The sequence below is a fragment of the Vicia villosa genome, unplaced genomic scaffold, assembly GCF_029867415.1.
Source record: "Vicia villosa cultivar HV-30 ecotype Madison, WI unplaced genomic scaffold, Vvil1.0 ctg.002570F_1_1, whole genome shotgun sequence".
Classification (NCBI taxonomy): Eukaryota; Viridiplantae; Streptophyta; class Magnoliopsida; order Fabales; family Fabaceae; genus Vicia; species Vicia villosa.
In genome coordinates, this window is record NW_026705972.1 from 229,366 (window position 1) to 249,220 (window position 19,855).

At 34.7% G+C, this 19,855-nt stretch overlaps 2 protein-coding genes and 1 long non-coding RNA gene across 4 annotated transcripts; 1 reads left to right on the forward strand and 2 right to left on the reverse strand.

The window, feature by feature from the left end:
- Positions 1-2,255: 2,255 nt before the first annotated feature.
- On the reverse strand, positions 2,256-4,896 carry LOC131639247 (probable LRR receptor-like serine/threonine-protein kinase At1g06840). 2 transcript variants are annotated; one of them, XM_058909745.1, is made up of 4 exons: positions 3,830-3,871; positions 3,495-3,745; positions 3,113-3,247; positions 2,256-3,027 (listed from the first exon to the last, which is right to left on the reverse strand). In XM_058909745.1, the coding sequence occupies exons 1-4, from the start codon at positions 3,861-3,863 to the stop codon at positions 2,896-2,898; spliced, it is 552 nt and encodes a 183-aa protein (XP_058765728.1). In that variant the 5' UTR covers positions 3,864-3,871; the 3' UTR covers positions 2,256-2,895. The 2 variants fall into 2 exon arrangements, with proteins under 2 accessions (XP_058765728.1, XP_058765729.1); XM_058909746.1 differs by lacking the exon at positions 3,830-3,871 and adding an exon at positions 4,660-4,896 and having other exon boundaries at positions 2,258-3,027; positions 3,495-3,694.
- Positions 4,897-5,060: 164 nt separating this feature from the next.
- On the reverse strand, positions 5,061-6,520 carry LOC131639251 (uncharacterized). The gene is made up of 4 exons (XR_009294910.1): positions 6,461-6,520; positions 6,206-6,362; positions 5,923-6,043; positions 5,061-5,758 (listed from the first exon to the last, which is right to left on the reverse strand). It is a non-coding gene; the product is annotated as an uncharacterized LOC131639251 (long non-coding RNA).
- A 6,846-nt stretch (positions 6,521-13,366) lies between these two features.
- On the forward strand, positions 13,367-14,315 carry LOC131639253 (non-seed lectin-like). Its single transcript, XM_058909749.1, has one exon. The coding sequence runs from the start codon at positions 13,377-13,379 to the stop codon at positions 14,172-14,174; it is 798 nt and encodes a 265-aa protein (XP_058765732.1). The 5' UTR covers positions 13,367-13,376; the 3' UTR covers positions 14,175-14,315.
- The last annotated feature ends 5,540 nt before the right edge of the window (positions 14,316-19,855 follow it).

The window sequence follows — 19,855 nt, forward strand, 5'->3', positions numbered from 1 at the left end:
AGAAGCTCTTTAAGACGGATTTAAATCATTAAATTTTTATCATGATAAATGTAATTCTTTAAAATTTTAATAAAGCTCAATTTAATCTTTAACTTTGATTTTTAAAATGGTTGGACACAAGGCCATAAATATATCCCGTTGATTTTTTTAATCAAAAATACATCTAAATTATCAAACTTATGTTAATTAAGTAAATAAAAAACAACCAAAATTCCGTTTCTAAAGATAAAATTAGATAAACCAAGATACAATAAATGTTTTTTTTTTCATTTTTGTAGCGGCCGATGCAAGAAAATAAACAAAAAATAATCACACATTAAAAACAAGATTGAGCTTAAACTAAAAAAAGTGACAGCATAAACTTTTCGTAGCATCAAAAAGGCAAAGGTGGTGAGAGAAAGATCCCAAATAGTAAAATATAACATCACAAAATAAGAAATTTTCTTGTTAAATGATTCAACTGATATTTTTCTGAATATAGACTTATAGTAATATAAAATATCATATTTATTATAAAGAAATTTTACAATACTCCAGCAATTATTCCCCAATCGTATAATTCACACAATTTAACTAAACTAATTCTTTTTTTAAATAAGCAATGATATTAACCAAGGAGGTATAATGGATACACCCAAACAAATAAAACGGAAAGCCTTTACTACTCGAACCAAATGAGCGTTAAGATATTCAAGTATGAAAATTACATAACTCTCTTAACTTAGAAAGCTAAACAGTAATTCCAAGAATGAATGAAAATATTCGACAAACATTCCGAAAAACTAAAAGACTCCTTCTTAAAAATAATTGCATTCCGCTTCAACCAAATGCACCAAATAGTGGTTAGCCAAATCACCCTTACGCTCTCTGAGACGGGCCCTTCACGATATCGCAATAAAGAAAAATAGAAACAAAGTTATCAAACGACAACCCAAGAGAAGAACCTACCCAACCATGCACCCTCCTCCAAATACTTTGAACTATCTCACACTCACCAAATAGATGATCTAAAGATTCAACCTCCTTCGAACAAATGGCACACATTAAGCAATGATATTAACCAATTCTTTATAAGCAATGATACTAAACTAATTCTTTATAAATAGTTTGTATTTGAAAATATTTTTTTTCTCATTCCATTTTTAAAATTCTCTGATGAAATATTGAAAATGCTCGGGCACACTAAAACTTTCCAAAATCTTTCTACTAAATTTTTCTTGTCCATTATACATTTGGTAGAAAAAGTTTAAACTTCGAGTTTTGTTGGTCACTTATGGGACATCTGGTGTGTTACGCTAAGACCATTTGAAGCCTAGTAGCCACCATTTTCTTAAATGCTAATTAGTGGTTGGTCCTTGATATAAAAATTTTAGGTGGCTTGAGTATGAATTGGTGAAAGTCGTTGATTTTAATTTCCTATTTGAGAGTTTTAGCTACCTTGGCTGTAATTTTAAGGGAAGGGCTAGTAAGTATTTGGTTTGACATGTAGTGGTGGCGATTACATGAAAGATCCAAAATAAGTTTATTTGTCAAGAAAATTTGTGACATAATTTTCACTTCTTGAAAGTAATTTCTTAGAAAAATCGTTGGCACTCTCACTAGAACAAAAATGTTAATTTACACCCGTTTTTTATTAAATTTACACCCATTATTTTTAATAAAAATCGGGTGTATATCCACAGGGTGAGAAATGTCTAACGAATTTACACCCTTTTTTAAAACGGGTGTAAATACGTTCGTAATTACTCCCTATTTTAAAAATATCGGGTGTAAATACGTTCTACGTTATACCCTATTTTAACAAAAATCGGGTGTAATTGGGCGTAATTACATTTTTAATTACACCCTATTTTAATAAAAATCGGGTGTAATTGAGCGTAATTACATTTTTAATTACACCCTGTTTTAATAAAAATCGGGTGTAATTGGGCGTAATTACGTTTTTAATTACACTCTGTTTTAATAAAAATTGGGTGTAATTAAGCGTAATTACGTTTTAATTACACCCTGTTTTAATAAAAATCAGGTGTAATTGGGCATAATTACATTTTAATTACACCCTATTTTAATAAAAATCAGGTGTAGATATGTTCTTAATTACACCCTATTTTAATAAAAATTTGGTGTAAATACAACATTTATGAATGAACAATTATATCTATTTACACCCTATTTCATATAAACTATTTAGTTATATTTCATTTTCAGTCATAATATTGCAAATACTATAAAATCATACACATAAAAATCATATTTTAACTAAGTCAAAATATTTTTAATATTAACCAAAAAGTATAGAAAATCATGTACAGTCATAATATTTCAAGTACTATAAAATCATACACATAAAAATTATATTTTAACTAAGTCATAACACTTTCTTCATATATAAGTTTTCTTCTTCTTCTTCTTTGGCTTTCATTTTGGCAACATTTCTATGTCCTTATCCTCTTCAACCATTTGTATTTGATCTTGTAGATTTTCCTCCTCAACCTTTTGATTTTCAACCATTTGCATCATACAAACCATGCCACATCTAAAGGTTAGTGATAGAAACCGGTACCAATTGAAATAATTCACTTAATAACAATGATTATTTGTTGAATATTCTCTATAGAAATGATCTCAAACAGAAACAAAACACAATGTTAGTCAAACTTCTTAATGGTACCAATTGAAATAATTCACTTAATAACAAGTTTATAACAGCTAGCATGTATAAGGACTTGCAGGGATGAATGAGTTTCACCATCACCAGAGAAGCTGCAGCTGGTTGAATCACAATGAAACATGACTGGAGCACAAAAAAAATGTCAACTGGCTGAGAGTGAATGACGGTAGAAGAAATTCTAAACACGCCGGAAGGATAACACAGCAAAGAATTTTAAGTTACTATTAAGCCAATTCGGGACAACTGCTCCAAGAAATGCACATAATTGCATCAACATCCCACATCAGTATTGTTACTGACCCCATTCGCTCGTCGATGATTGAAAATATTACGCCAGCTTGGTATGAAAGAATGACCTGAAAAAAGGTATTCATAAGCATTTGCATCAAGCATTCAGTTATTTTGATAATGCTCCGGATATAAACGAAGTCAAGCAAATACCTCTCTAACAATATTTTTGCCATGTGAGATAGGATGCATTCGGGTCAAAAGTTCAAGAAACACAACACCGAGACTGTAAACATCACTCTTGTCGGTCAACTTGTGAGTTAAGAAGTACTTCGGATCAAGGTAACCCTGCATATTTAAAATCAAGGGGTGGGAAAAAGATTAAAAAAAGATAAATATCAAACTGTTTTCAAATAAATTATAAGTTGTTTTCATAAGTTATCGTAGAGAGCTTAGAAAAATAAGCTAAAAACAGCTTATATACATATCATAAGCTTCTTCCGTATGCTCCCGTCAAATAGTCTCACAAGAGTTTATGCCAGTCAATACATAAGTTCAAATAAGTTAAACCAAAATCCAACTATGAAAATCTTACCGGTGTCCCTTTTACCACTGTAGATACATGACCAGGAACAATGCCTTCCATATCTGGAACTGGGGCAAGCCATGAAAGTCCAAAATCTGCCACTTTTGCAGCGAGCTTTGAGTCCAATAATATGTTGCTGGCCTTGACATCCCGGTGAAATATGGGAGGATCAACTTCATTGTGTAGATACATGAGACCTTTAGCTGACCCTAGCGCGATTTTCAATCTCGTGATAAAAGTCAGAGGTTCTTTTGATGTAACTGTGTAGAACAACATACGATGTTACTAAATCATAAGTTAACATACAATATCGGGAAGATAGAAAACGAGAAATTCAAATGTACCAGAAAGGTGATCCCTTAGTGTGCCATTTGGCATATATTCATAAACCATTATTTACAATACAATTTGAACTAGTAGAAACTTGTGAAGTTTGAGAGGAGTCCATGCAATCGTAAATAGAGGATGAATAAGCACTGCTTGGCCTCCCAGAGCTTACGAATGATATGTCTGTATCTGATTCTGTGAAGTCCATGCATATCATTCCAATGGTGCCTCTTCCTGCTCTTCCAAATGCAGACCTGCAGGAAACCAAACCATGTTATATATATGCAGAACCATTCAGCAGAGAAAAAAGGAAGAACCTTGTATGCTTGGAAATGTTTTTCTAAAAGAATACTTACTTCATAGATTCATCCTGCCAGCCATGAGGTTTCATTGACGGCATGTCCGTGGCATACATAGCATACATACATGTTATTAAGACATGACTACAATAAATAACTAGCTTAGTTCTTTTAATATACAAAATAAAAAAGGCAAACCTCTCAAATTCATACGTCTAGAGCATATCTGCTCCGCAAATTGATTTATATCATGATTACATAGATTGTATTTATATGAACGAGAAGCCAAAGTAACCGTTCCAATCGAATTAACCGTTGTAACCAAAGTATTATCATGTGATATCAAAGGAGTTCCATACCACAAACAAATTAAGCAGTTCAATAAGGAATAAATGTAAAGTAACCCTGAGAACATTTCTGTTGAACCATTTCTGATAATTCTCCTAAATGTAGGTCTGAAATTTCAAAAATCAAAACAAGAATCAACATAATGAAAAATAAACATAAACTACAACTTCAAAATGAGCTCAATTATTCAAACTTCTTACATGGGAGATACAAATAACCCAAAAGAAAATTCAAAATGAGCTCAATTATTCAAAGTTTGTACTTAATGCATTGTTCCTCATCTCATTGAACCACTCTTCAGATATCACCCCTATATCACTTCATAAAATGAGCCAAAGTAATGAAACAAGATCAAACAGAGTGAACCAAACCAAATAACTTACATAAGACGTTATGAAATCAGTATCAAAGGAACTCACATAAGACATTATGAGCAGAGATTCTATTCTCACCTACAGATTCTAGATTACCATTAGGCAATACATTGGATTTTTTCTCCTTTTCATTATTTTTTGTCTCCTTTTCTCCTTTTCTTTTTTCTAACCAATGAATACTTTAAATAAACAATAAAGTTTCAAAAACAATTATCTATTTTTAAAGAGTACTAATAAAAACAAGGTTATATAATTTACACTAGAATAAGCAATAGTATACGTATATGTTTTCTTAAGAACAGTTTTAACTTCTAGTTTAAGTAAACGATAAAGTGAAAATAAAATATGACGACCTTAAAAAGAGTCTTACATTTAAAATACTAAAATAATTCAATAACTTTTTTAATTTTCTTTTCCTTTTTAACCTATATGCATGACTGCATGTCACATGAGGCATTGGATGAATGATTCTTATGCTTGCTGTCTCGTGTCTCATATGTGTTTCTAGATGATACACATTCTAGATTATCAATAAATAATGAATAACTAATCTCTATCTTAAATATGTGCTGCTGCTAAAGCACCGTCATACTAAATAACCCATTATTTGACCTCTTATAAAGCATATTAAGAATGTAGACAATTCTAGAGGAGCCTACAATTCATAGTCAATGCTTACTTCTTAAATCTGACAATAAATATATTGTAGAATGAAGGAATCATGTTGCCTTGAAAAGAAAAGATAAAGGGGACATGACGAAAGAATGCAGTCTTACATTTGGCGTTGATATTGAGTGTCAAACTTTTTATCCAACTCCTGCTTGGTTTCTTTGTATTTCTCAACTCGAAGAAGGGAAGAAAGAGAGTTCTGACTTTCATTCAGTAGAGCTGTCTTCAAAGCTGATATCTTATTCCTGACTTCATCCTGTGAATCCAGAAGATCAGAAACAAGTATGCTATAAGCATAAAACAAATCATGATGTAATTTACTACAAGTTATACGTCAATCAAGAATGACTAGCTATTCAATAAGTAACTGACAAGTCAAATTGGTAACAGGTGCATTGGGATCAAAATAGAACCACTCACGGTAACCCTTAAATGATGTTCGTGTGCCAACTCAATCAAGGCACCTTCTACCTCCCCAACTTTATTCATCAGATAAGGTTGCACTTCAAAATCAAGGTCAACATAGGAATCATCACTGTCACTGAAACACAAAGTAAATGACAAAAACATTGCTATCAAATCAAAAAATTCAACGAGAAACATGAAGTTAACATTGTTAAATTAAAAGAGATATACGGGTTCAAAGTCGATTTTATCATGATTTGAAATATGAGATTAAAGCCATGGTTTACGAAATAAGCACCTTAGATAAAGGTCATCACAAGTGAAGTGTTTTCCAGTGCTGGATACCACCAACGCTTTGTCATCCTCATCATCATTCTCACTCTCCGTCTTATACTGGGGCACGAAGTACAAACCTTCTACCTTTCTCAATTTCTTTCCCACCGGATAAGTTAAGCCTGAAAATCAACAGAGTTCAATTTGACAGCAATGACATGCTCATAAGGCAACAAAATGCTTTTCACAAACAGTTGGCGTTCAAAAACAGAAAAAATACCACTGTTAGCAGATTGAATAGAAACACTAGCAGGAATTGAATGTTCTGGCTAGACTGGTTTTTCCAAGGAAGCCGAACAAAGTCCTAATACAAATGAAAAGCAGTTAAACTGAGTGGTTCAAGCATCTATATCTTATCAAATACTTTAACATACCGGGTTTAGGGTGAAGGGGCTCTGGAACACCACCCGTAGAACCTTGTGGATACAAGTTTGCATCAAAAAATGTAGAACCCATATCCTTTCTCGCAGCTTCTTTCTAAAAGAAAATTGTTACTAATCACAAATTCGTTCATATAATCAAACACAAAAAACAAAAATCCACAAACAATAGAATGACCATAGAAATTGGCCTTTACGACACATACACAGGTGAAATACAATAATAACAAAAATTTAGGGTTGAGATGGAGGAGAGAATAAAATTACTCACTAAGCATACAAGGGAAGGGACGATTGTTGATGAATCGCTAAACCACAAGATTGTTGCGACCGTAATAAACATGACGATAGATGAAGGGGTTTTTGCGATTTAGGGGTTTTCCTAAAGGATAAAGTCAAATTACTCACAGTGCTACACAAAGGAATGGGCGATTGTTGATGAATCTCTAAGCCTTAGGATTTTCGCGACTGCAATAAACATGACGATAGATGAAAGAAGGGTTTTTTTTTTTTGTGATTTAGGGATTTTCCTGAAGGATGATGATGATCGGTGAAATGCGATGAATCTGAGTTTATAACTTTGTGCGATGAATCTGGATGAAATGCAATGAATATGAATTATTTATTTATTTATTACTATGCCATTAACATGTTTAGATTATTTTTTCATCAAATAAATTTAGATCATTAGTATGGGTCCAATAATTTATTAATTTGTTAATAATGTTTAAATTATTTATTATTTAATATGTCATATAGATTAAATATTTTGAATCATAAAATTAAATAATTTTTTTAGTTTATATAAATTTACACCCGTTTTTTAATTTAAAGGGAGTAATTGAAATTTTATTATAATAACATTTTTAATTTAAACCCGTTTTTAGAAAATAAGGTATATATTGTCACTTGATAATATTTCAAATAACATTTTATTTACAAAATTGCCACCGAATTTCTCATTTACACCCGTTTTTAGTATATCAGGTGTAAATTTTAAAATTATTTTGTTCTTTTTGCACTAGTGTCTTGTTCTTTCTTTGAGTTACTGGTGGAACCTTCATATTCGGGAATCGATGGAGGTTTAAGGATTTTCAATACCAATTTTGTGAAAAATATTAAGTATAATTTTAATAAAAATTTTAATCTACAATGTAAGAAAAATAATTTAGTTTCACTTTTTTACATTAAAAAAAAGTAAGAGTTTGAATAATTCTCATAGAATACTAATATATCTAGCATGTTTTAGAAATAACTTTTTCATAGAAAGATTAGAAAGAATAAAATTCATCTCAAATCTCTGAGCGACTTTATTATAGATTTTTGGTGACTGAATAATTTTGTCTCAAATAGCTTTGTTAATTTTATCGAGTATATAGTTTTTCTTCACAAAATCTCACCCAATTAGTGAGGAATTTATATTCTATATTCACCCACAAATTACATTTTTTATAGTAGGTAATACTTATCATGTGTGAGAACTAATACAGGCTTTAGGAGTTTCCTAACAACTTTTAAGTAAAGACTTTTAGGAATAAATTATACTTTTCAAAACCTTAAACAATAACTACAACAACAACACCATTGTTTGAGATGTATTGCAAAAGCTGGAAAAATATTTTGTTCAACGAGTTTTTTTATAGTAAAATCTGATTATTTTATCCTTCGGTTTATCAAAGAAACCGAAGACTTAAATCATTTAATTTATAGTTGTTAACAAATAAAAACATAAAGTGTATTAGCTGAGACTTTGAAACATGTCATGAATGGTATATCACCTCGGGTTTTATAAAAACAGAGGTAACAAGTTGTTTATATATGTATATAAGTGTGTGTGTGTGTGTGTAGTGCGCCTTGGAATAACGTAGAAACTTCTTCATGAAAACGTTATTTGTTGTAGTGAATACTGACTTGAAGATTTTCCTAACAACATTTAACTAGTTTGTTTTCCTTAAGAAGAGAGAATGTATCATGATTTTTGTTATCATAAACTGGCATGTTTTGGTCTCTAAGCCTTCCATAGTGACGTCAACATTTTTTTTAGTTTTTATTTTCTCATGTTGTGATGTATATAAGTTTGCCACTAAAAATATCTTATTTACAATTTAAAACATTTAATTTATTAGTAAGAAATAATAAGAAGTCAAATTAAAGGTAATTGAATAAAAATAGTCGAGTTTGAAAAACAAGAGTTTCAAAACTAGTTAAATAGAAGTGGATTTTGATCACTAACAGGTCAATTTAAGTACCACACACGTCAATTTAAATGACATAAATACAACAGGATTATGGGAAATAGGTCAAACATACGCCATCATCAATTATATGTAAAATTAGTAGAACAATGTTAAATTTTGTAGGGACACTAATACCAATATCATTGAAAAAAATAGTCCACCCGGTTGAGACTATGTGTATTGTATGCACTTTCTTTCTTTCTGATAAATGTTATAGTAATATAGACCTATTATCAACTCTGACATCAAACTCTTGTCATCTTTAATATCTGTAAATCAGATCAAACAATCCATTACAATCTTTCTGAATGCCATATTTAAGGTCTCCTCCTATTGATTTTGGAAATGTTTAAGTTGACAACTTTTTTTTGATAAGTAAAGTTATTATTAGAGGGGAGTATAAGGGATACTCCACCCAAAAATACAACGGATCGAACACCTACCACCTAAAACAAAGAAGAGGTAGGGTATCCCAAACCTAGATATTGCCACTATTGACAGAATTACATGAAGAATTCATCCATGTCCATGACAGGAACATTAACGATGACAAACACTCTTCAAAACTAAACAAGGCTCCTCTAAAAATGACCCCATTGCGCATCAACCATAAAGACCAGACAGTTGCAAGCCAAATAACAACGACAGTAATCCTCTATGACTTAACCTTGACTTTCTCGGAATGGAGAAAGAATGCCATTAATTCCAACACCGACATTCAAGTCCATTACCGATCCAATCATACACTTTGTTCCAATACCAATCAAGAACACACAACGCCCGAAAAGTTGAGCAATATACTCAATATTCAAATAAAAAAAACGCTGCTAGTGTCCACCACTACTCCACGATAAATCAACTGGTCTTTTATCGAGATTAATCGGTTTAGTATAAACCTCCACCCAAAATGAGAAATGTTAGACGAAACTTTTAATTCCCACAAGACATTGACTGCTTTTACAATCACTAGTACAAAAATGTTAATTTACACCCATTTTTTATTAAATTTACACCCATTGTTTTTAATAAAAAATGGGTGTATATCCACCGGGTGAGAAATGTCTAACGAATTTACACCCGTTTAAAACGGGTGTAAATACGTTCTAGTTTACACCATATTTTAAAAAAATCGGGTGTAAATACGTTCTTAATTACACCCTATTTTAATAAATGGGTGTAAATACGTTCTTAATTACACCCAATTTTAATAAAAATCAGGTGTAAATACATTCTACGTTATACCCATTTTTAATAAAAATAGGGTGTAAATACGATCTTAATTACGCCCTATTTTAATAAAAATCGGGTGTAAATACGTTGTTAATTACACCTATTTTAATAAAAATCGGGGGTAAATACACCATTTATGAATGAACAAATTATATTGAATTTAATTTCATTTTCACCATATTTCATATGCTACATTACATCCTATTTTACTTATCATATTTCATGTACATATCGTTATGCATATAATAAATTAAACAACTATATAGTAGGACAATAATTTATATGTTTTTCAATAAGTACATGCAATACGAAAATATTTTAAATTATAGTACCTCATCAAATCTTTCAACAATGAAAGTATCAACAATATCAAGCATGTTCTTTATTAGATAGTATCCACGCGCCCATCCATTATCTTGTCAATGTGCCTACTTATAAGGTACAAAGCATATTTAAATATCACTATTAATTACAGCATATAAAACAGATACAAGCCCCAGGGCTTATTTTCAGTTTATTCAAGCATATATAATCATCCTCACTATCCAAATATCCTTATTTAAAATCAACGACAGTAGCATTGAAGAAGCAGTGCTAACAAGGAAGTTCATGCCACTAAAAAAACTAACTAGCTAGTTCAGGGTTCAAATTTGACTAAAATCATAGACGAAAATTGTCTCTCAATATAAGGTCTGCCATAAAAAAATAGTGTTGTTAGTAGTATCAGGACATTTCATCGAACACCTTGCGGGCGAGGACAAAATCTTCATTTTTCTTCCGGTTTAGCTTTATGATGATGTATACTTCTAATTTTAGTTCAAACCAAAATCTGCACCAAAATCGAATCACAGTCAAACTGTAGTAGAGCCCGTAATTAGTGAAACCGTCAAAATGCAAGAATTCCAAAATGCAACCAATTTTGAATAGAAAACGTAAATCAAATTCCGTACTAAACTAAAAGTCAATTTTAAATCAAAAAAACCTCTATAAAAAATTTGGCTCAAATGCTAAATATGAATCGTGAAAAGCTCTGGTCGAATCCATACTCTGCACTAAAAGTTTTGTCTGATTTCTTAATCGTGCTTGTCGTCACTACTACCCACATTCATCGAGTTGTGCGATGTCCTTCGGAAATGAGCGAAAGGTCGTGCGATAAGAGAAAAGAGAATGAATGTGTGATGAGAAGTGCGATTTCCCATCAAACTTCGCTGAAATCCGAAATCACCATTGCCTGAAGCAACGCCAAATGCATGCGATGAAGTTCGCCGCAAGTTTATTGAAAAATGAGTTTCGTGAAAGAGTTGTTAATAATGAGTTTTAGTATAATGTTTAATGTATTTTATTCACCTAATAAATGTAGACTCATTAATATTCACTCATTCGCGTGAAGAAGGAGGATTAGGTGTTAGGAACGTGGAGGTCATGAACGTCGCTTTGATGAGTAAGTGGAAGTGGAGGATTCTAGTGGATGAAGAGGCGGTGTGGCGGGATATCCTCATTTCTCGTTACGGGAATATTAAGAGAAAAGTCCTCATAGGTGATATGTCGGTGGTGGAGAAAAATGACTCCATTTGGTGGAGGGACATGCTCTTAATTGACTCTAATATTTCTTTGCTGAATAATAATTTTGCAGGGGCAGTAACAGTAATAGTTGGCAACGGAACTGACGTTCCGTTTCAAGCCTTTGGGCCGGAGCACAGCCGCTTAATCAAGCTTTTCCAGAATTGTACGATTCAGCCGCTGATCGGAGCATATCAGTAGCAGACTCGGGCCTCCAGACAGCAGCTGGCTGGTCCTGGAGCGTGGTTGCAACATCGATTCCGGGCAGCAGCACCGGTTATGATTCCCTCTGGCTAGAGCTTCAGGACAGCATCCACTACATCATTCCTAGCGAGAACAGTAAAGATTCTTTCGCATGGCGCCTCAATCCGGATGGAGCCTTCACCGTGAAATCGTGTTACGACATGATTAAAGCTAAGTTATCCGGACCACCCATTCATCCAATCATTGTAAAAGCTGCAAATCATCTTTGGAAGGTAAAAGTTCCTCCTAAAATTCTTCTTTTTGGTTGGCGAATCATTCACAATAGATTAGCTACTAAGGACCAATTATTTAGGAGAGGAATTCTTTTGGATATTGTTGATTTGGCTTGTTCTTTTTGCTCTACGGAGGAGGAAAATAATCCGCATTTGTTAGGAGGTTGTTGTGTTGTGGCGGGTATTTGGAGAAAGGTGTTTGAGTGGATTGGCCCCGTTGCCGGTTTATCTTTTGAAGAGTTTGAGGGTTATGTCTATGCGTTCGAGAAAGTGGGGAGTCTAGCCAATAGAACGATTGTTGCGGTAATATGGTTAGCAACGGTGTGGAGCATTTGGAAAAGGCGAAACGCTATCATTTTCATAAACGATTCGTTTAGTTTTACCGAATGTATGTCGGATGTAATTTTTTATGCTTGGAATTGGATGTTAAATAGTTATAAGCTAGCGGATAGTTGTAATTTCCGGTTTTAATCACATTGCCTATTAAAAAATAAATAAATTTTATAATTTAAGTATGATATATTTTTATGCAATATGTTGTTTTTTAAAGATAATAACCTCTTTTTAAATAGAATATGAGTTTAAATTGCTCTAAATAATACCCAAATATTCAATATAACAAAATTTAATAAAATACGAAAATTTTTTAAAGTGAAACACTGAATAATTAAATATTAATTTTAATATATTAATATATAATATTAAAAATATAGGTGAACCTTTGTAATTATTACTATTGGAATATTCTACCTCTTGAGTGTTTTGAGAGGTAGGAGCTTTCCGTTTTGTTTCAGGTTGGAGCATCCCTTTTGCTCCTTATAATTCCATTGCTTATTTAAAAAAAAGCTAGTAACACTTGTGTCATAGATTGATGATTTAAGTCCCACATCTTCAAACTCACACAAATAAAGCAAATTAGACACAATCAAACATGAAACAAGATTAAAGTATAGGATAAACAAAAATATATATATTAGAGCATAAAGTAAGAGCTGATCGTAGCACCAAAAAGACGGAAGAGGTGAAAGAATAATCCAAATTAAATGTACAATATAATATATATGAGTTACAATCGCATCTCAAAATAAGAAATGAACGTGGCACAAAAAATATAAAGCATGTTAAATGATTCAAGTAATATTTTTCATGTTTATTATAATAATGGATGGCGGGCTTCACAATACCTACCATGACATTATATATGTGTGAGAAACCTTCCTATTATCTTCATTCATAACTTCACACTACTCACCATGGCTTTTCATCTCACAAACCTTCCAACTCACAGACTATTCTCTCTTGTTTTCTTTTTCCTGTTGGCCACAAATATAAACTCAGCTCAACCACTTTCCTTCAATTTCAACAAACTCACCAATGGTAATCCAGAATTAATCATTCAAGGGGACGCCCATTTTGTAGACGGTGGTTTTGTGGCACTCACCAACAGAACACCTCCAGCTACAACCACAGGACGTGCCTTATATAAAACACCTGTGACCCTTTGGAACGATACTACTGGCCAAGTTGCCAGCTTTAACACTTCCTTTTCGTTCGTTGTAGAATCCCCGGAGGAACAACCTTGTCCAACTCATGGACTGATCTTTTTCATTGCACCCCTGGACACCGTGATTCCCAATAACTCAGACAGTAGATATCTAGGAGTAGTTGATGGTAAAAATGCAATAAATCGATTTGTTGGTTTAGAGTTTGACCTTTATCCCAATTATTTTGATCCCTATATGAGACATATTGGAATCGATGTCAACTCTTTAATTTCGCTCAAAACTGAGAAATGGAATTGGGTGAGTGATTCATTGACAAAAGTAACTATAACATATGACTCTCCTTCTAACGAGTTGAGTGCTCTTGTCACTTACGAGAATGGAGAATACACTAGCATTGCACAAGCGGTTGATTTGAAAACTGTGCTTCCCAACATTGTTAGGATTGGTTTTTCTGCTACTTCAAAAACTGGTGTAGCACACAACATTCATTCATGGTCATTCGCATCAGACTTGGAAACAACTATAAGCAGTGTCTCAGACATATGAATGAATAATATTATTACAGTACAGGCTATGCTTACTTACCAGCAGCTTGTAATAATTAACTAATATTTCTAAATAATGACCCTGCTTACTAGCAGCTACGTGTAATTTCTTATAAAATAAAGACCATGCTTTTCTACTATGTTTCAGTTAAATTTTCTTGCTATATTTCAATTATATTTTTCTTTTGTCTTAATAAATAAATACAATGCTTGAACTATGCGAATTAATAGCAGCTTGAAATTATAAAATAAATAGTGTTTACCCCATATTTATTATTAATTTTCATATAATAAATAATTACATATACATGAAGTGTATAAGACCACTTTCAATTTTTTTTTTAATAAGCAATGATATTAAACAAGGGGAGTATAATAGATACTCCGCCCAAAGATACAAACGGAAAGCTCTCCCTACTCGAAACAATCGAGAGGTAAGATATTCCAAGTATGGTAATTACAAAGATCACCTATCTTATAGAAAGCTAACATGTAATTCCAAGAAGACATGATAATATTCGAATAACATTCGGTAAAACAAAAACTCTCCTTCTTAAAAATAATGTCATTCCTCTTCTTCCAAATGCACCAAATAGTAGTCAACCAAATCACTCCTACTAAAGATCTCTTCGCCGGACACTTCACGGAATCACAAAATAAAAAGAAAGAGACAAAACTATCAAAGGACATATCAAGGGAAGGACCTAGCCAACAAAACACCCTCCTCCAAATATTATGAACAACTTCACAATCACCAAATAAATGTTCCAAATTTTCCTCCTCTTTCAAGCACAACACACATAATAAATCTACATTCTCCACCAAAATCCCTCTCTTGCACAATTGGTCTTTTGTTGCAATTCTATTGTGCAAAAATTTCCAAGCAAAAAAGAGAATTTTTTAGGGGATTCTAACCTTCCAAAGGAAATTCAAGGCCTTAACCAAATGGACATGCAAGGGAGGACCCGATAAGCTCGACTTGAATCGCCCATAACAAGACTTTACGCTAAAAGAACCGGACGTATCTTGCATCCAAGAGAAGGAGTCACGAGTGTTCTTTTGCGGGGAGCATTGGTTCAGCACATCCTTTATTTCCTGCATCAAAAAAGTGAAACCATTGCTGGCCGAATTCAGCAGCCCAGTAGCAGAGCTAGTGCTGGCCGCTGGCAGCAAAGGTGTGCTGGCCGCTGGCAGCCATGCTGCTGCAGTTTCTGGCAGCAAGGGCCGCAAATTCCATTGCCATCCATCTTCTCCAAATTGCCCCAAATCAGCTACCGCTAGAAGATGATCCGCTGTCACCTGAAATAAATCCGGAAAGACTTCCAATAAAGGTTGTTTGTCAATCCAACAAGCATACCAAAACGGAATATCTTCACCATTACCAACACTACAGTTAATAGCCCGCGAAAAATGATTGACTAAAAGTCTCTCATAATTATCCGATACCATTAAATCTCTCCACCATATAGAATCCTTCTTGCCCACTACCGCCATATCTCCTACTAGAATCTTTAATTTCACCTTGCCATATCTAGCTCTAATGATGCCACTCCAAGCCGCTTCGTTCTCATTTAAAATTCTCCACTTCCACTTGCTTAAAAGAGCCACATTCATAATTTCCACATTCTTTATTCCTAAGCCACCTTCCTCCTTTGATTTGCAAACCGTGTCCCAACACACCCAATGAATAGACTTTCTATCTTCACCACCACTCCAAAGAAATTTGCTTTGGATAGTCCGAATCTCTTGAAGCACCTTCGTCGGAGCTTTATAAAAAGATAGAGAAAAAATCGGAATCGCATTAAGCACCGCATTGATCAAGACCACACGACCCGCTAGAGAAAGGTTCTTACCTCTCCAAACGGCTAGACGATTCTTGATGGACACTAAAAGATCTTTCCACATAGAAATACTTCTAGGATTACCACCCACTTTAATTCCCAAGTACTTGAACGGAAGACTACTCACTTTACACGAAAGAAAGCTAGATGCCGCTTCAAGAAACCAATCACCAACATTGATACCATAGATGTTACTTTTAGAGAAATTAATACGTAAACCCGACATAAGTTCAAAACCTCTAAGAATTGCTTTCATACTCCACAAATTAGCCGTATCTCCTTCCGATATAATAATTGTGTCATCCACGAATTGAAGTAAATCCACCTCCTCATTATCACCCACTTTAAAGCACCTAAAATCCCCCAAATCTTTAGCCTTTCTCATAAGAGCCGTAAGGACCTCCATAACCAAAACAAAAAGGAAAGGAGACAACGGATCCCCTTGACGAAGACCCTTCTCCACCTTAAACTCTTTCGTCGTGCTACCATTGACGATGACGGACATAGAACTATTAAAGATACAACACTCCATCCATTTCATCCACCTACCTCCAAACCCCATTCTAACTAAGACATATCTCACAAAATTCCAACTAACACGATCATAGGCCTTTTCAAAATCAACCTTTAGCACCACACAACTTTTTTTCTCCCTCTTAGCATAATCCATCACCTCATTCACAACAAGCACACCATCCAATATACTTCTACCGGGAACAAAAGCCGTTTGGTTACATGACACAAGTTTACCAACTACACACTTTAATCTAGCCGCCAACAACTTTGAGATAATCTTGTATAAACAACCAACTAGACATATAGGCCTAAATTCCGTTAAAGATTGAGGATTCTTCACCTTGGGAATAAGAGTGATAAACGATGAAGTACATCCCTTCGTGAGCCTTGCTTTCTCATAGAAGTCCGAAACTAAACTACACACATCCCCTTTCAACACCTCCCAATTAGCTTTGAAAAACTCTAACGAAAACCCATCCGGACCCGGACTCTTATTCCCATCACAAGCCCACACGGCATCCTTAATTTCTTCCTCCGTAAAAGGTCTCTCAATCCACACACCTTCTTCCTTAGTCAAACAATTTAGATTTAAGCCCTCCGGAATTGGTCTCTTTGAATTCTCTTCTTTATAGAAATCGTTGAAGTAACCAAAGATCTCATTCTTAATATTCTCCACTCCCTCTACCGGCCCATTCTTCCCATCCAACATCGAAATCGAATTCCTTCTTTGTCTATCCTTAATAGAATTATGGAAAAAATTAGAGTTACTATCCCCTTCATGCATCCACAATTGTCTTGATTTCAATCTAAGCATACATTCTTTCACTTGTAAGAGATTCCAAAACTCCTTATTCGCCTCTTTCCTCTTATTCACCACCTCCTTCACCATATCATCATTAACCTCCAACAATCTATCGTCCAACTCTTTGATATTATCCACCTCCTCTTTGACTTTCAAATCTATCCAACCGAACACCTCCCTATTCCACTCTCGAAGGCGGCCTTTCAAACATTTGAGTTTTTCGAACAAAACAAAATCCCCTCTTCCATTAAAACTTAACTTCCCCCACTCCTCCTTAATAAAAGACTTGAAATCGTTATGCTTGAACCACGCATTATTAAATTTAAAAGGCTTAGGCCCCCAATCCATCACCCCTATGTTCAAACGAATAGGCGCATGATTCGAGATATCTCTCTTTTCAATTCTTTGATCCACCACCCCCCATAGGTCAATTAATCTCCTTGAAACTAAAAATCTATCAAGTCTACTCATCGCCTTCCCGTTATCTTTGAACCAAGTGTACTTCCCTCCAACACAAGGGATGTCCACCAAATCCATGTTTTCTATGAATTCGCGAAACTCCAACATACCTCTAGAGATAGAGAGAGACCCATCTCCAAATCTTTCTTCCCTTCCCACAATTTCATTAAAGTCCCCCACCACACACCACTCTTCATTGACACTCTTACTTTTTCTCTCCACTAACGACCTCCAAACTTGTCTTCTTTCCACCGAACTACACGGAGCATACACATTCACAATGTTATAACAATCACCTTTCCACAAGAAATTGACTCCCACGTATCCTTCTCCACGAAAACTATAATTGAGAGATAAAAAATCCTTCCTCCAAAGAATCACCATACCTCCTGCCACTCCTACAGAATTTGAAGCAGTCCATTCCACACCACTACAACCCCAAAAACTCTTTGCTAAAAGCTCAGAAAACTCAGCAACTTTTGTTTCTTGAATGAGACAAACATCAATATTAAAAGACTTAATCAAAAAACTCACTCTCTTTCTTTTCAAAAGAGAACCCCCACCACGGATATTATATGAGAGCAAATTCATGGACACAAATCTAAAGCCTTCTTCCTTCCTACTGTACACAGTTTGTCTTTGTTTTCTAATATCTCCAACAGTTTGATACTCATACTATCGTCTACCACTCCTGTAACACCTAACTGAGAAATTGACTTCCAAAGCTTCTTCCCCACCTCAGATTGCGGATTGTTAAGCAATCTTTGGTTACATTGCAGAATATCGGAATCAGTCAGAGAATTACAAGAAAAAGACTCACCGTTGGAAATAGAATCCTCCTCCTGCTTTGAATTGTTCGCCGCGCTAAGAGACGCCGTCGACGACCCTCCATTCCTAGGTGCGATGCAAGCAAAGAATGAGGGCGCAGCCTCCAATTTGTTACCCAGATCCATCACCGTTTTCTTCTTCTTCTGTTTAAACATTGCTTTTTGTTTTTTCCTACTAATGTTCCTACAGGCCATATCAAATGACATTGGGCCTTTTCTCTCCATGCTATTTACTTCCGGCCCACAGTTTTGATTTGGAGCATTTAAATCCTCTTTCCCTGGCCCACATTTATTATTAAAAGCCACCACATAATTGTCCAACAACGGTCCAATACACCCATCACAATCTTGACCTTCCACCTCATCTATTGAATCTCTCACCTTGGTCCCACTTTCATCAAAACTGCTAGATGCGACAGCTGTATCTATTCCCAAGGAACCCGGAGACCCTCTTTCATCAAACACCTCTTTATGAATGATAGCATTTAATGTTTCTGCAGACGGGTTCATCATTCCATGCACGTCTCTATATATTAAGCTATCTCCTTCCACTTTTCCACCCCTAACCAGCTTATCTTCCTCAATTCGTGAAAGAAAACAGACATCCGCCGAACTGTCAGACGGCATTATCTTGTGGGCAATATCCTCAACTTGCACCTTCTCCAACACCGGTTCAGAACACACCACGGCGGCATCCTCCTCCATGCCGGATCTGACAGCCTCCCCAAACTTCTCTTCTGAATCGGTCCCGTATGAGGAAACGTAATCCTCCGAACCAGCATCATTCAAACTACTACGCCCCACAACAGCTTTCTTCAAGGATGGATCTTCTCTCATACTGATTGAAAACGGAACACCATCAATGACTGCTTTAATCTTGGCGTTAATAATGTCCATTCTCCCAGATTTGATTAGGATTTTCGCCTCATCCATACAAAGTCGAGCATCCGTAAAATCATCACAGCATATGAATTTACCCCATGATTCCACAAGAATGTTGAAAAACTTCTCACTCCAAACATGACAAGGTAAACCGGTAATACGCAACCACAGAAATCTCTCCGCATCCACATCCTTAGGGTTCCACGGTTTAATAGAACTGAATAGCGCTTCCCACCATTCTCTGCGCTCCTCTAAGAACACCTCTACATCTCCCATCACCAAGTCCTCCAATAAACACAAGTTAGGGCCTAACACAGTCACCCTGATATTGAACAATCCTTCTTCATGGAAAATC

Coding starts and splice junctions, on each gene's coding strand:
- LOC131639253 (XM_058909749.1), top strand. CDS start 13,377: ATGGCTTTTCATCTCACAAACCTTCCAACTCACAGACTATTCTCTCTT.
- LOC131639247 (XM_058909745.1), bottom strand. CDS start 3,863: ATGCCAAATGGCACACTAAGGGATCACCTTTCTG. Junction 3,746..3,829: donor ACTAAGGGATCACCTTTCTG/GTACATTTGAAT, acceptor TGTTCTACACAG/TTACATCAAAAGAACCTCTG. Junction 3,028..3,112: donor GCAAAAATATTGTTAGAGAG/GTATTTGCTTGA, acceptor ACCTTTTTTCAG/GTCATTCTTTCATACCAAGC.